Source organism: Nuphar pumila, chromosome 2 (assembly GCF_984573655.1).
Source record: "Nuphar pumila chromosome 2, dmNupPumi1.hap1.1, whole genome shotgun sequence".
Classification (NCBI taxonomy): domain Eukaryota; kingdom Viridiplantae; phylum Streptophyta; class Magnoliopsida; order Nymphaeales; family Nymphaeaceae; genus Nuphar; species Nuphar pumila.
The window spans coordinates 132,892,820-132,909,739 of record NC_143250.1 but is presented as its reverse complement, the minus strand read 5'-3'; the positions used below and the strand labels follow the sequence as shown (position 1 = coordinate 132,909,739).

At 36.4% G+C, this 16,920-nt stretch overlaps 1 protein-coding gene across 8 annotated transcripts; it reads left to right on the top strand.

The window, feature by feature from the left end:
• Positions 1 to 661: 661 nt before the first annotated feature.
• On the top strand, positions 662 to 12,124 carry LOC149847147 (proteinaceous RNase P 1, chloroplastic/mitochondrial-like). 8 transcript variants are annotated; one of them, XR_016430354.1, is made up of 8 exons: positions 662 to 1,056; positions 1,223 to 1,296; positions 1,474 to 1,519; positions 1,692 to 1,755; positions 2,029 to 2,084; positions 2,794 to 2,910; positions 9,954 to 10,006; positions 10,153 to 10,242. XR_016430354.1 is itself a non-coding variant. In XM_089996844.1 (5 exons), exons 1-4 carry the CDS (start codon positions 894 to 896, stop codon positions 9,978 to 9,980), a joined length of 381 nt encoding a protein of 126 aa, XP_089852970.1. In that variant the 5' UTR covers positions 662 to 893; the 3' UTR covers positions 9,981 to 10,006; positions 10,153 to 10,242. The 8 variants fall into 8 exon arrangements, 1 of the variants encoding a protein (XP_089852970.1); XR_016430353.1 differs by having other exon boundaries at positions 1,878 to 2,084; XR_016430355.1 differs by lacking the exon at positions 2,029 to 2,084.
• Positions 12,125 to 16,920: the final 4,796 nt, after the last annotated feature.

Below are 16,920 nucleotides of genomic sequence, written 5' to 3'. Positions count from 1 at the left end.
ATAGTGGATGATTTTATCGTCTGCTATGTTCATTTTTTAATTTTGAAATTGACATAGCCGACGATAAATTATAGTCGGTATAAGAAATATAGCCAACGATTTTTATCGTCGGCTATCTCTAATTTTTGTTTTCTTAATTTTAAAATTAAGATAGCTGCCGATAAATTATCGTTGGTTTTAAAAAAATAGCCAATGATTTTTATTGTTAGCTATGTTTAATTTTTATTTTTTTTAATTTTAAAACTAACGTAGTCAATGATAATGATAAATTATCGTCGATATAAGAAATATAACTAATAATTTGTATCGCCAACAATGTTTAATTTTTATTTTTTTAAATTTTGAAACTAACATAGCCGATCATAAATTATAGTCCATATAGGAAATATACTAATCGTCAACTATGGCTTATTTTATAATTTTGAAACTAAAAAATATAACCGACAATAATTATCATCTTTAATATTTAATATGGTTCTAAAACCGACAATACTTATATGATCATTTGTAATCCATGAAAAATTGATATTTATGGTAGCTAATAAATTATAAATAATTGGAATATTGACTACGATAATTATTGTCTGTCATACGCTGATGAGAGAATATTGACATGCTTCAATATGCTGTCACATGATCCGATTACGATGATCCACTTTCTTCTTCCATTTTTTTCATCGTCTCCTCCATTTCCCCTTTTCTCCCTCCTAGGGTTTGCTAAACTGCCCTTCCTTTCTCTCTCCTCCGAGCCCGCTCGGATCGAGCGTGGCTTTGAGATCTACAGCAGGATGCAAGCCGACGACGTGCCCCTGAAGGAGGCGACGATCACTGCAGTCACCCTCCTCGCCACCTAGAAGGACGACCTCGACCTCGCATTCGACCTTGTCAAGCGGATGCCAGAGTACGGGCTCGCGCCACGCCTCCGATCGTTCGGCCCGGCCCTGATGGTGTTTTGCAGCGTCAGGAATGTGGAGAAGGCGTATGAGGTCGATGGGTACATGGCGAAGGTCGGAATTCTTCCGGAGGAGAGAGAGCTCTCCGCTCTGCTGCAGGAGGGTTAGTTCTGTGTTTTCCTTTGAGAAAACTATGTTTTCTTTTCTATTCTCGTCTTTCCGTTCCTTTTTCTCAATTTTTTTCCTTTTGGACAAAAAAGGAGATTTTTTTGTGTATGTTGAATCGTGAATATGGTGTAATGGGTTTTGTTGGTTTTGATGTCCGAAAGGGGTGGTGATAAAATCGGGATGCCCCTTCACTCTTCATTCCGAAGACCAAAACGGGAGGCCTCATATCTCTCAGGTAAGCTAAAAGCTGTCTACCATATCGACAATCAATCGGTGAAGCAATCCTTTCTCCTTTATGAAGATTATGCTTTATAACAGAATCCTTTTCTGCTTGTATTCTTGTTTGCAATATGTTTTCTTTATTTTGATTTGTGGGTGTTTAGTTTTCTCTGGGTATTTTTGTTTGTGACAGATTATGGACAACATAAAAGTGCTACTCCTGAGAATATTTTTAGTTTGTAAGTTATTTTCTTTCTGTTTTTTATATTATGATGTATCCTAGTTTATGACAATCTACGAATTCAGAGTACGTACGGCGAGTTGTTTGTTGGAAATTTCCTTTTTTTATGGGTATTTTGATTTCTGAAGTATTTTTTCCCTTTTTCGTTCCCCTGTTTTTTATTATACCAGTTTGTGACAGAAGCTTTTTATATGGCTCATGAAGGTTTTGATTTTAACGCCTGCATATAAGATGGTGAGCGACTTGACTGCCACGATTTCCTTGTAACTGTTGCTGACAATTATATTGATAATTATTTATTTTCACAAAAACTTGATATAGATCTCTGAAAACTAATATATTTCCATGTATGCAAGCCCTTGTTTGATTAACAGGCTTATCATACTTATCAAGAGTACATGAATCTGCATCAAAGCATCGAGTTGCATATTTTGTTCCCAGCGACTGTTTGTTGTCATCTTCACAAAGTCAATCAATTGCTGATTCTATATTTGTGGAAATGATCAGATCTCGAGTGTCTTATTGGGGGGATTCTTGCAAAGATTCTATCAGTAACCCTGATGGTGTGCATCCTATCATTACTCAAGTTGTGAAAGAACTTAAGGAAATCTTTTCTTAATTCTTTTAAATGGCTTTTTTAGGCTTCATTTGATGCAGGGTGCAAAACATCCTGGTCACAATGATTTTTTTTTTACTTGTCATAATTTTATCAGTGTGTAGCCAAGAAATCTCACTGTATATTTCCTTTGTAGCATATGTTCCCGTTCTAGTTTTGTATAAATGTTTGGTTGTTCAATAAAATTTTCATGTTTTTGCATTGGCACCTGTTATATGCAAAATATTCATATGTATCGTAATATTTTCAGCATTCACATGTTTTGCCATGTATAAAAACACCTGTTAGTGAAGATGCAAAAGATTACGCACAAAAATTGTATGAGAAGGCATAATGTGCACGTTCAAGGGATACAGTTTGAGCTGAGTTGTGTGATTCATGCAACAAGATTGCTCCTACAGTGAAGCCACATGCTTATGAACATGCATCACATGTAGATCCACCTACGTGTACTGAAAAAGTGCTTTATGAATTAGCTAGTTGCATGTATATTTGGGCAAGAACAAAACTAATTTTTACATGCTGCCATTTTCATGATTTTAGTGCCAATTCATTCATTCTCCTAAAACTAGGTTTAAGTTGCACAGAAGTTTGTATATTGACCTTTGGTGCTTGTTCCCCTTGATTTTTTTCTTTATGTGTCTATGTTCATGCAGATGCTGAGTAAGTTGTTTGATGACCTCGCCCCCTTGGTGGTTCCAGACAAAAATGGTGCACCTAAGGCAATACGAATTATCTTGACTAGTTCAGTTGAGGATAAAATTCTTTTTAAGGTATATGATTTCTGGCCAACTCTTGCTCTTTATATTTTGGTTTTTCTGTTCCTTCTTCACTAACTGATACTTGTAAATGATACCATGAAAAATGAGCTTAAAATTCTTGAGGATGAACAAAACAAGAAAGCTCGTGGTTTCCGAGAGGTTATTGATGCAATCTCTGACTCTCATAAACCCATTGTTGCATATAACTGCTTGAATGGTGAACTCATGAGACTCCTCTTCTCCACAATACTTGAGAGTTAATCTCTATGTGGAGATTTTGCATTTATCCATTCTAAATTCATATCTCCTCTGCCTCCCACCTTGACTGAGTTCATGTGTTCATTACGGTTTGATTTTCCAAATGTCCTTGACATCAGCCATCTATGAAAGGAAGTGCCACCCCTAAAAAGGGCAAGTAATTTACATGATGCTCTTTCATATGTGAAGAGACGCTTCTTTTTTCCCATCGATATGGAGGTACCACACAGGTATGACCTTTGACTAGTCAAAATTTTCCATTGCCTCTCTCTCCACCCCACCTAACTCAACTCATGCACACACTCACACACACATTTAACCCAGAAAACTTGGGATAGCAACTACCAAGAAACATGTTACAACAACAACAACAACTACGCCTTCATCCCAAAACAATTGGGGTCAGCGATACCAAGAAACATGTTGATCCTCAAAATGTTTGATGAATCTTTTGTACCAAGAATCTTGATGACTGTGTTCTAACACTTCTATTGAAGCTTGTGTGAAAGTTTGTCTTGGATTTTCTTTCTTTTGATGGCTAAAGAGCTTGGTTTCAGATTTTGCTGATTTTGATTGTTGAGCCACATAAGGTTTGCTGGAAAGTTTCTTCTAATTATAAATGCGATATGTTCATTGATAAAAGTGTTTTCTTGTCTTTACTTTTTGTAGCTGAGGGAGTTGCAGATAATAATAACCTTGGTCATAATGATCTAAGGATCACACACTTATTTGCAAAGCTTTGTTCTTTGATGAAAATATCTGTTTCGGCCTGCAAATCATCAAGTAGGCATGACCAAACGTGCATTAAGGATTACACAAATATCTTTTATCCTTGCAATGCAAACCTTCAAGAACCCATGGATGTGTTAAAATATAGTTTGCGTATGGATCTGGATCCAGATCCATACGCATGGCATGTTAAATGAAACACATGCTCAATACAACTTCATTAATGGCATCCTTGTAATATCTCTGATATTACAAGGCTCGTTGTATACTTGTTTTATTTTATAAAGGTTAGGGTTTGGAGGTCGAGCAAATGAGTGCCGCCCCAGCCGATTGTGCATCTCCTCTCTTTCTCTCTCTCTACTTTCCTGTGCAGGCTGAACCACACATACGAAATCGAAATCTAATATGATATCAGAGCTTGGGGTTGCGGAATCCTATTAGAAGCGTGTTTAACGAGATCACAAGTTTTTTTTTTATTATCCTCTCCCAATCTTTCTATGCAACTCATCTTTTCCCCTTTTTATTCTCCTCTCTGACTGCAGCCATAAACGACTGATTGAAGCCTGTTTGATTCATTTTTTGGTTGTAGTCACCATTTTTTTCTGCTAGTTCTCGATTCTTAACGTGATATCAATCCCTTCGTCTGCTACTCATTTTTTATTTTCGTTCATCAACGACTGATTCCAAACCTGCTACTCATTTTTTATTCTCGTTCATCAACGATTGATTCCAAACTCAATGAGTGTCCCCTAGAAAACAATCTCTTTGATTTCCACTCTTTAACGTCTTTGATTCCAGAATTTTTTTTATTCATTCTTTGATTTCCAGAACTTTTAACGTTTGTCAGTTTCATTCATTTTTTGATTCCAGAAATTCTTTGATTCCAGAAATTTTTCCTTTATTGCTATTTTAGTGTCCCCTGTGCAACACTTACAGGCAGATTGTAACTGTTTACAATCTCGATTCTGAACTGCAAAAAAAAAAGGTTATTTCCAGATATCGGTAGCACAGGTACATGTCTTGTTGAAGTTCTCCTGATTGATTAAGTGATCTCAAACCTGTTTGTTTCTTTCCATTCGTTTTGTTTGCTTATTCATTGTCCCATTGATATGGATTACTCATCGTCATCCGGTCCCTCTGCAAATTTCTTGAGTCAGCTCGTTACAGAAAAACTTACTCATTCTAATTTTTTGACTTGGAAGAGGCAAATCCTTCCTTTATACGGAGTCAGGATCTCGATGAACATCTGGATGGTTTAGTTCCTATACCATCACGACTTATTTTGCAGGAAACCAAGGATGAGAAGGGTGACACAATTACCATTTCTATTAAGAATCCAGAGTATACATCTTGGAGGAAGCGGGATCAGTCTTTGGTTGCTTATATTACGTCAACACTCTCTCAAGAAGTGTTGGTTACTCTTTCAGATGATTGCACTGCGGCAGATCTATGGAGTAAGCTGTCTCAGACATATTCTCAGATATCAGAAGCTCGAGTTATGTACTTAAAAAATGAATTTCAAAGTTTGAAGAAAGGCTCCATAATAGTCATGGAATACATAGGCCACTTGAAGAGTATTACTGATCAATTGACGGTTATTGGAAGTGCTATTGCAGATAAAGATAAAGTTCAACAGTTTCTCAATGGATTGGGTCCTGATTTTGACATGATTACCACGACTTTATCATGCCTTCCACAGTTGCCCACTTTTGACGACCTTCAAGCGAAACTTCTCCAGCATGAGATGATTATGAAACAAACGGCAGAAGGAAATAAATCAGCTCGTCCTCATTCAGTTTTGACCATGGACACTTCTGTAGGTTTTGGACGAGGGAATGGAGGGCATCAAGGAGGCAGAGGCCGCAGACGTTTTGGGCAGGGAGGACGTGGTATCTTGCCTACACCTAATATTTCAGGGGTTTTTAATACAGGGAATCAGAGGAGAGTGCCCACTTGTTTCTTATGTAACAAAAGAGGACATGTGAAAGCTGATTGTTGGTTTAATCTACAAAATAGGGGAAAAATAAACAAAATTGAGAATAAATCAGCTACTACTGTGGACACAAAAGGGCCATTCACAAATGTGCAACAACTTTTGTTATCAGCATTGTCACAGATGACGATCAAGCAAAATGAACAAGGCGAATGGTATGTTGATTCAGGTGCTGCCACACATGTTACGGGTAATGCAGGTAAGTTATCTCACTTATTGCCTTATTTTGAAAAAGGTAGTATAGTTACGGGAGATGGAACTTATCTCTCCATTAGTCATACTGGCAGTGCACATATCCCTATGTCAAAGTCCTCACTTCACTTGTCCAATGTCCTTCTTGCTCCTAATATTAAAAAGAACATTGTTTCTGTAGCTAAACTTGTTGACGATATGAATTCTTCCGTCGAATTTACTCCCTCTTCTGTTTATGTTAAGGATCTATGAACGAAGGAGACGTTCGCTAAGGGGGAGCGACAAGGAAACATGTACGTCTTCAAGGAGATTCCTTCAGTGTCTTCGTTTTCAGTCCCAATTCTCCAGTTGAAGTCGTCCAAGCATTCTTCAGTGTCTTCACCTTCAGAGTCTTTGTTTTTTCCTTCATTGGAAGTTTTTAATTCATCTCATTGTAATAAGCCAGATATTTGGCATAGTCGTTTGGGACATTGTAGTCGAGGTTTCGTTGAAAATCTTCTATCTGATGGTCTCCTTCCAGAGTCTAGTTTATGTTCATTTTCTGATAATAATAATAAATGTTCTTCATGCGAACTCTGCAAAAGCCATGTCCTTCCTTTTCATATTATAAATAAAAGAGCTTCAAAGCCATTTGAGATTATTTGTTCCGATGTTTGGGGACCCGCACCTATTCCTTCTCTTTCTGGCAGTCATTACTATGTTGTCTTTATTGATTCCTATTCCCGTTATACTTGGATATATTTCTTAAAACACAAGCATGAAGTTTTTCAAATATTTCGGGAGTTCCATTCGATGGTCAAAACAAAGTTTGCTTGTGATATTGTGCATTTACAATGTGATGGTGGAGAAGAGTATTCATCGAACGAGTTTATTGCCTTTCTTCGGGATAAAGGAATAAGTCGACATGTTTCTTGCTCTCATACTCCTCAACAAAATGGGGTTGCGGAGAGGAAACACAGGCATATTGTCGAGAGCGCGATGAGCATGTTACATGATAGCAATGTGCCCGTTAGTCTCTGGACAGAAGTTTTTCACACATCTGTTCATATCATAAATCGTCTTCCTATGGGACTTTTGGATCGGAAATCTCCCTATTATACTTTATTCGGGCAACATCCCTCTTACGATGAGCTGCGTGTTTTTGGTTGTGTATGTTATGTACATGTTGATTCATCTCTGCGAAATAAGTTTCAGGACAAGGCTGTCAAGTGCAGATTTGTTGGGTATGCAGATGAATACAAAGGTTATCGATGCTATGATCCTACTACAAAACGTATTAGGACCTCCAGAAATGTTGTTTTTGACGAACGAAATTTTCAGGTCAATGACTCTGCAACGTTGCCATCTCGAGAATTAGAAGTATATGATCCATGGATGAGCGCAGATCTTTTTGCTAATACAGGAGAAACATGTCAGACAAATTGTCCTTCCTTCGGCTTGAGTAGGGAGTTGAATGACTCACAGATGCATATTGAATTATCTCCAGTTGAGTCTCCAGTTGAACCACCCCCAGTAGAACGCTTCTCTGGGCAGATATACACTAGACGGGACAAAAATAGAGAGCCGAGGAATGTGGAAAGCATCGCCAATGATCCGGCTCAAAGGCCGTCACACATTAAGCATCCTATTCAACGATGGGTGAGTTATGAAACCTTCTCCCTTGATTTCCAGTTGTTTATGTCTCAGCTCACAAAACAGGATGAACCCACTTGTTTTAATCAAGCTCTTCAATCCCGTCATTGGACTAAAGCTATGAATGAAGAAATGGAAGCTCTTCATGAATGCCAGACTTGGGAAATAGTCCCTCGGCCAGAAGGAAAGAATGTAGTTGGCTCAAAATGGGTTTATAAAACAAAGTATAAGCCTGAAGGAAGCATTGACAGATATAAGGCACGACTTGTTGCTCGAGGATTCACACAACAATATGGTGAAGACTACGATGAAACTTTTAGTCTGGTAGTCAAAATGGGTACTATTCGTATCATCATATCCCTAGCAGTCGATCGAGGTTGGAGCCTTAGCCAGATGGATGTTAAAAATGCATTTTTGCATGGAACTTTAAAGGAAGAAGTGTATATGGAGCAACCTCCTGGTTATGCCGATAAGGATCTTACTGCCTGGGTGTGCAAACTAAGGAAATCTCTGTATGGGTTGAAACAGGCATCCCGTTCCTAGTTTGAAAATTTCTCTATGCAAATTCAGAGTTATGGTTTTAGAAGATGCCCTCTAGATCACTCACTCTTTATTTACCAAAAGGCAGACATTGTTATACTTCTTCTTATATATGTTGATGACATTGTGATCACTGGGAGTTCAAATAATCATGTGCAAGACGTGAAGCAATTTTTAATGAAAACTTTCAAGATGAAAGATTTAGGGGAGTTGAGGTACTTTCTTGGTGTGGAAGTTGATAGACAACAAGACACATTGACACTCATGCAACAAAAATACACTCTTGACCTTCTGGAAAGAGCCGGGATGACGAATTGCAAACCAGTCAGTACTCCTAGTGTATTACATCAAAGGCTGAGCTCTGAAGATGGTCATCTTTGTGTCAACCCTACAACGTATAGAAGTCTCGTGGGGATGTTACAGTACTTGACCTTTACCAGACCTGATATAGTTTACGCTGTCAATCAGGTATCCCAGTTTATGCATGCTCCAACTGAGGGTCATATGGAAGCTGTGAAGCGCATTCTACGTTATTTAAAAGGAACTATAGGAGACAGACTTGTTTATCGCAAGGACGATAATCTGCATAGAGGATATGAACTCATCACTTATACAGACGCAGATTGGGCAGGGGATCCAGATGAGAGATGATCTGTCTCTGGATATTGTGTATATATTGGACACAATTTAGTGTCTTGGAGTAGCAGAAAACAAAAGGCAATGGCACGATCGAGTACAAAGGCTGAATACAGATCAATGGCTGCAGGCACGGCAGAAGCCACATGGATTAGACACTTATTGAGTGATCTTGGGAAGACAATTATTCGATCATTTCTTCTATGTGACAATCAAAGCGCAATAAACATTGCATGTAATCCTATCCAGCATAGCAGAACGAAGCACATTGAGATTGATCAACATTTCATACGGCATAAAGTCGAGATGAATGAGATAGAACTATGTCATGTTCGAACAGAAGATCAAGTGGCAGACCTGTTTACCAAGGGGTTAACAGGATGTCAATTTTGGCTATTGAAGAGCAAGTTGTACATGCTCCAAAATCACGTACAACTTGAGGGAGGGTGTTAAAATATAGTTTGCATATGGATCTGGATCCAAATCCATACGCATGGCATGTTAAATGAAACACATGCTCAATACAACTTCATTAATGGCATCCTTGTAATATCTCTGATATTACAAGGCTCGTTGTATACTTGTTTTATTTTATAAAGGTTAGGGTTTGGAGGTCGAGCAAATGAGTGTCGCCCCAGCCGATTGTGCATCTCCTCTCTCTCTCTACTTTCCTGTGCAGGCTGAACCACACATACGAAATCAAAATCTAATAGGATGGAGATCACTGTGTGGATGAATAGTGAAAACCAAGTGAGCACAGAAAATTTAGTACTGTTTATACCCTTTTAGCTAGCTACAATTGGATTAGCTTCTGATGAAAACCCTTTTGGTGTGGTTCTTGGAGGAATGATGTAAGCCCCTCCTTTATCTTGCTTTCTTTATTTTCTATTCAGAAGCATTTTGTAAGTAGTGAAAGGGTGCAAACAGAAATGATCATTGTAATTTGACACTTGCATTAGCTGTTCTGGGAGGCAAAAGTTTAGCATCTTGGATATCTGAAAAGATGGTAAATGACCTAGATCTTACCATACTAGCTTTCTCCAGCCTGTTGATTCTTATGGTTATTGCCATGCAGGTTGCTCTTTCTGTTGACAACACCTAGTTAATCTTCTGCATCACATTGATCAAGTAAGCGATTCTGAATTTTTTTCTTTATTTTATTTTGTCATAGGTAACATCTACATGCAATCATGATTTGTATCTTTATGAAACTATGAATCCTTTTGTATCTTCTAAATGTTAAAATTTTGTCTTACTGTTGCCTGTTGTTTCAGGTTTATCCTCGTGTTGCTTCTGGCTTTTCTGATACATCTGCCTTCCTTCGGGAATTGACACTTAAATATATGTTAGTTTTGGCACCAAAAGTGAGTAAATTTTGTCTTGCTAGGTACAATCAAAATTTTGATATTACTGAGCAATATGACCGAAGCACATCCTACTGATTTGCAGTATTAGAATTTCGAGTTGCGATATTGAATTGACACATGGAAGATATGACAAGCCAATCTAGGAGAACAGACCATGTCCCAACCAAGACAACTTTCAATTCTGAATCTCATTCAACAGGCATTTTACCCAACCAAACTGAATCATGAGTTGAATCCAGTTTTTAAATTTTGTAGTTTCACAAAAATTTCAAACAAGCAGATCCAAAGCAGCAATAAGCACTATATTTACAGGCCGAAAAAAGCACCAATAAGCGTAGATTATACCAGCCGAGAATAACCAAGATATAAATTGATCTAAGCAATGAATTTGACCAAAAATTGGTGAGTCCACAAAATAAGCAAATGCATTCATAATTCATAAACATATTGATGAAGTGCCATCAGAATGAGATCCTTGCATTACTACACATTTACAATCGGTGACGGCACCACCTGCTGCGGACCATCTCAACTTGCTCCGCTGTTTTCGCTGTGACAGCCCGACCGGGTGCTGCCCTTGTTGGTTTGCTTTTATAAAATTTATTTAGTAAATCATCCTTTTTTTTTTAAATTTTGAAACTAACATAGCCGGTGATAATTTGTCATCGGTATAAGAAATATAGCCGACGACTATCTCTATTTTTTTTAATTTTCAAACTAACATAGCCGACGATAAAAATCATCGGTTATATTTCTTATGTCGACGATAATTTATCAGTTTTAAGAACATAGTTGACAATAAAATATCGTCGGCTATGTCAACATATATGATTTTTTAAAATTAATATGATGATAATTATCGTCATTTTAATCTATCATCGATGATATTTATCGTCAGTTTTAATTAATATTGTAGATGATATTTCTCATCATATTTAATCAATATTGCTGATGATATTTATCCTTACTTTAAGGATGATATTACCGACGATCTCCTAGAGGCGATGATAATTATTGTTGGGATTAAAGACGATATATAATTGTTGTCAAAAATAGTAATATAAGTGACCTTAAAAAGCTGATTCTCAGTGCGATGATATTTATTGTCGCTGAAATTATTGTCGATCGTAAATTAGCTATTGTGGTTGATAATTATTTTTGGCAATGACATGTTTTCTTATAACATCTGAACAAGTTGCTACACCTATAGTAGGCTATTACTTGTAAAGCTAAGTAGTAGTTAGCATTTGAGTGCTAACTTACGAGTTTAGGAGGTTAATGAGAGATTTAAAAGAGACAAACTTGTGTGTTCTGTGATGAAAACTAAACTAAATGTAAGAGCTTAAAGCTCATTACAGTTGTAAGTTAAAATCTTAAATTATTTATAATTATTTTTATTGAGTTTTAGACTCACCCCCTTAATAATTATAACTTTAGGTTATAGGAGATCTGCCAGAGACTGATCGAAGTAACTGCTTCTGTGTGTTCAGATGGCTGGAGATCCGAGCAAAGACTTTTTGTCTTGATTTATTGAACCATATGTTAAAATTTGCTTGGAGATCAATGATGTAGCTGATGTGACCTTGGTTATGATATGATAATGTTTTAATTTTGACAAAAAAAGTTTATGCGATGGTTCCATTGTGTTTACTTTGTACTCTTCTCTATGAGAAGTAATACCCAAGAACTTGGACTTAAGAGGTCCCAGATCGGAGTATTACAATTTATCATCAAATCTTAAAGAAGCTTCCGCTGAACTTCACTAGTGAGAATTCTGCTGAACAAAGGCATGTCAAAGTTAAGCATCTCCTAGTGCTTATTGTCCAGTGCCTTGGTACTCCTGAAGCCTTAGATTTATGGACTCAGCATGACATGCCAGTGCAGCAGATTCAGTCCAATTGCTGTCAAAATTTTCTACAGGTGACACCTTGCTGGATGATGTTCTTCAACATGGCCAAGGTTACATCACAAGCAGTGCAATGGAGAGAGCTCTTATGGTCAAACCCCAGCAGTAGTGCAGGGTCAATTGTTAAAGCTACACCTGCCACATGCACTCACTATACAAGTTCTGAAATTCTGTAACGTTTGTTTGGGAGAAGTTGCTACAAGTCTGAATTGCTATAAGTTGGTGGGTGAGCCACTGAAATGGTCACCAATAATGCTCTATTCAAGTGACGTGGAAAACGTACTTTGTTCTAAACTGAGGCAGAATCAGGTTGTGCATGTTCACTCTCTTTGAGAAGAAAACATCAAATATACAAATTACCTGTTGAAGGTTAACTGTGAACTATTACCGTGATGGAAGAGCAACACATGGATGGATGTTGCTGATAGCATTACTTCGGAGTAAATTTTGCTGCCGATATTACAATCAGCTGCAACTCATGCACTGCCAAGGCACAACATCAAAACCCACTCCTATGAACAAGTTGACTCCTATGGTGGACTGTGATTGTGGTGTTGACATTTGCAAAGAGACCACATCATCATCAGCAACACGAGGACTTGTTAAATCATAAAAATTGCAAAAATTCTGTTAGACGAATTTTACTAGGTAATGCATACGGTTGAACCTGGTTACAGTGATGCTGTTAAAGCCAATAACAAACCACAGAAAATAACGAGTGCAGGAAAGAAATAACATGAACACATGGAAATTTAGGTTCTTATGAACCTACGTCCACCGCTGCAACTCCTCACTTGATTTCTATTTCTCAATGGCATCTATCAAACCAATTACAACTATTTAAGAGACTTAAGAGGGTCCTCTCTTTTCAAACGTTTTACAATTGTTATATCGAAGGAAAATTTCTTTTGAATGATTTTCTTAAAATTTGGATTTTATATTTCTTGTAGAAGTTTATTACAACTGCTTCTTGTCTTTCGTTCTTGATTTGGTTGTCTTTTTTGATTAGGCACATGACTTCTCAGATTTCCTTGTTGTTCATGGATGCTTTTGGATAGAGTTTTTTTTTTTTATGACAAATTGTCTCAACTGAACTGGACGTGGATTGCTTCATCAAACCCGGTCCATCTGTTCATTAGAATTCACGCTACCCTGCAAGTGAAGGGACAAGGTGGCCATGAGCTTGTCATGAAAGATGGCAAAGTCACGCCTAGTCTGACCTTTCTTAAAGATGTTGGCAAGTTGATCCTCGCTATGAACATACTTGACCTTGAAATCTCCTTGAACAACACTTTCACAAATGAAGTAATAATCAATTTTAATATAATGGGTGCGAGCATTAAAAATAGAATTAGAAGCCATGGACAAGGCACTAATGTTGTCATAGAGACAAGTGGGATCATCCTGGTAAATACTTAGATCATACATCAAATATCATATCCAAATTAATTAAGTTACAGCATTGGCTAACAATTTATACTGGATAGCAACCCTAGAGTGAGCGATTGTAGGTTGCTTTTTAACAGACCAAGATATAAGATTGGAGTCAAAACAGATACAGTAGCCGGAGGTATCGATGATTATCTAGGCAATTTGCGGATTCTCGAATTTTGAAAGAAAAAATATTGGTTTTTTCATTGAAAATATTTAGAAAGAGGATCTAGGATACGGATCCAAATTTGCGAAGAGTGCAAGGAATCGTTCTTTAAGAACTCAAACCTTTCCTCTTTCATTGAGAAGGGATCACTCAGATCAAGAACGTCATATCGTTGTTATTGAAGCTGCATTGCAATGGTACGCACCTTAGACATAAATTGATAGGAAAAATGAGTTTGTTGAAGGGAACTAAAAAACTCAAAAAAAGATAGAAAACAACAAATATGTAAAAGTTAGAATAATTTAAACTTATAAAATGTATAAAATAATTTAAATAAGCAACAAAATAAGTAAACCAAACGTAACACGAGCTTAGATAGCCCTCTCTACGATTGTTGAGCATGAAGAAACACAACAATACTTCAGCTAGCTCTAAAAGGGGTAAGTCGGGTGATTTGGACCCTAAGCTAGGTTAGGTAGACTCGGTAGGCTAGGCTAATCTGTAAAATAATTTTTATAGAGTGGTGTTGCTTGAGAGTTTTATTTCAAATCCTCTATTTTTCTTTTTCTATCTCTGAAATAGGGGAATTGACATAACTATTTATAGGTTTTGAAGTGGATTTGGATATGTTCCTACATATCCAAGATTCAAGACAAGATCTAGGGCTAAAATTCAAAGAATTCAAACTTATGGCTAAGATTTGATCTTAAGGAGGTGTTTAGGGGATAAGATTTGGTTTTAATAAATTTTATTTAAGTGAGGATTATATTGGGCTGTCAAAACAGATGAAAACGGGCTTGGGTGTGTCATTTTTTAAGCTTGTCGACATCCAAAACATGAAAAGAGTTAATGACAAATGGGTGAGTAATATCGATAAATGATTTGTTTTTATTGCTTCCTAATAACGACAAATGATGACAAGATAAATGTTACAAAAGGGTAATAATGACACATGATCTTGCGTTGTTATTGCTAATAATGGCAATTCATGAGGTAATACTCTGGACAAAAATAGGCCTGATGGGTCAACTTGTTTTGACCATAACTTTATGTTTTGATGTCAATTTGATGCGATTTTTTTTGTGTTTGAAAGCTAACATCCTTAGATTTAATTCATATTTTAAGTAAAAAAAACCAAATTTGATCGATTTGGTGGTCAAAAACTCAGTCAAAGTGGGACATATGGTAATAACAGTAATTCATGAAAGTAATAACGATAAATGATTTATCGTTATGATAGATCAACTTGTTTTGGCCATAACTTCTTATCTGAATGTCTGTTTGAGGTAATTTTCAATGCGTTAAAAAGCTAACATCTCCAACTTTAATCCATATATTGAGTAAAAAACTAAATTCGGTATATTTGAGGGTCAAAAAATTTCTCAAAGTGGGACCTACTTGAAAATAGGCTTTTTTACTATAGAAGTCACCTTGTTTTGGTCATAACTTTCCCCTTCGATGTTCGATTGACCTAATTTTCAGTTCGTTGAAAAAATAAAAACCTCTAATTTAATTATTTTTTTAGACAAAAGCCTTGAGGATGCCATTTTGAAGGCCAAAAATTTAGTTAAAGTTTGCATAACCTTAAAATGGGTTGAAAACACTGGATTTTGGTACCACTCATGACATGAAATGACTTGGTCAAAATTTACATGTCTATAGAATGCCCTTTTTTGTTGTCGAGCATGTAAATTTTGATCTATAATAAAGTAGTAGACACACTGGTAGGAAAAAAGTGAAAAAGATTGACTTTGCCAAAGTTATTCAAAAAAGAGAACTTGACAAAGAAAAAAGACATAGATGGCTTGGCGATGCAAGATGATAGTTAAAGACATGTATATAGCTTAACACAAATGACTCCTTATTGTACCTATCATATAGGCAGAGAGGTCTGGCCAAACACGGTTGGACTACAGACTAAGTACCTTGTTCCATACTAGGGCTTTTCCTTGAAGGTGTTAAGGGGATATGATTTGGTTTTAATAAATGTTATTTAAGTGAGGCTTAACTTGGGCTATCAAAACAGACCTAGGCACATCATTTTAAAGGTTGCTGACATCCAAAATGGGGGAAGAATTAACAATAAATGGGTTAATAATAATGACAAATGATTTATCATTATTGTTCCCTCATAATGACAAATGATGACATGATAAATATTGAAAAAAGGGTAATAATGGACAATGATTTTATGTCATCGCTAATAATGATAATTCATGAGGTAATAACAACAAAAAGATTTGTCGTTATTACTCTAGACAAAAACAAGTCTGATAGGTCAACTTGTTTTGACCATAACTTCTTGCTTTGATGTCAGTTTGTAGTAATTTTTATTGCATTTGAAATCTAACCTCCTCAGCTTTAATTTAGCTTTTAAGAAAAAGATCAAATTCAATCAATTTGGAAGTAAAAAACTCGATGAAAGTGGACTCATGATAATAATGATAATTCATGAAAGTGATAATGACAAATGATTTATCGTTATGACCAATCAACTTGTTTTGGCCATAACCTCCTACTTAGATGTCTGTTTGAGATTATTTTTAGTTGAAAAGATGACATCCTCATCTTTAATCTATATTTTGAGTGAAAACTAAATTTGATTTATTTGAGGGTAAAAATGTGTTGAAAGTGAAACTTATCTGAAAAACAAGTTTTTACTAAAAAAGTCACCTTGTTTTGGTCATAACTTTCTACTCTGATGCTTGATTGACCTGATTTTTTGCTCTTTGAAAAGATGAAAACCTCTAGTGTAATTATTCTTTTGGACAAAAACTTGAGAATGTCATTTTGGAGTAAAAAAAATAGAGTTAAAATTTGTAGAACCTTAAAATGGGCTGAAAACACTAGATTTTGGTACAAGACTCATGACATGAAATAACTTGGTCAAAATTTATGTGTCTACACCAGCCTAGTCAGCATCTAAAACAACAACAAGAGATGGTTGGGTGATTGGTTGGATCTGAATGTCATAAGCTAATGAGCCTTTAACATAACGAAGTATTCGCTTGGCAATAATCATGTGAATTGTAGAAGGTTGAAGCATAAACTACAAACTTGATTCACTGTATAAGTAATGTTGGGTCGAGTCAACTTCAAATATTGAAGGGAGCCCACTAACTAACTATATTTAAGGTGAGCAGGAAGAGGATCACCATCATAGAGAAAACAT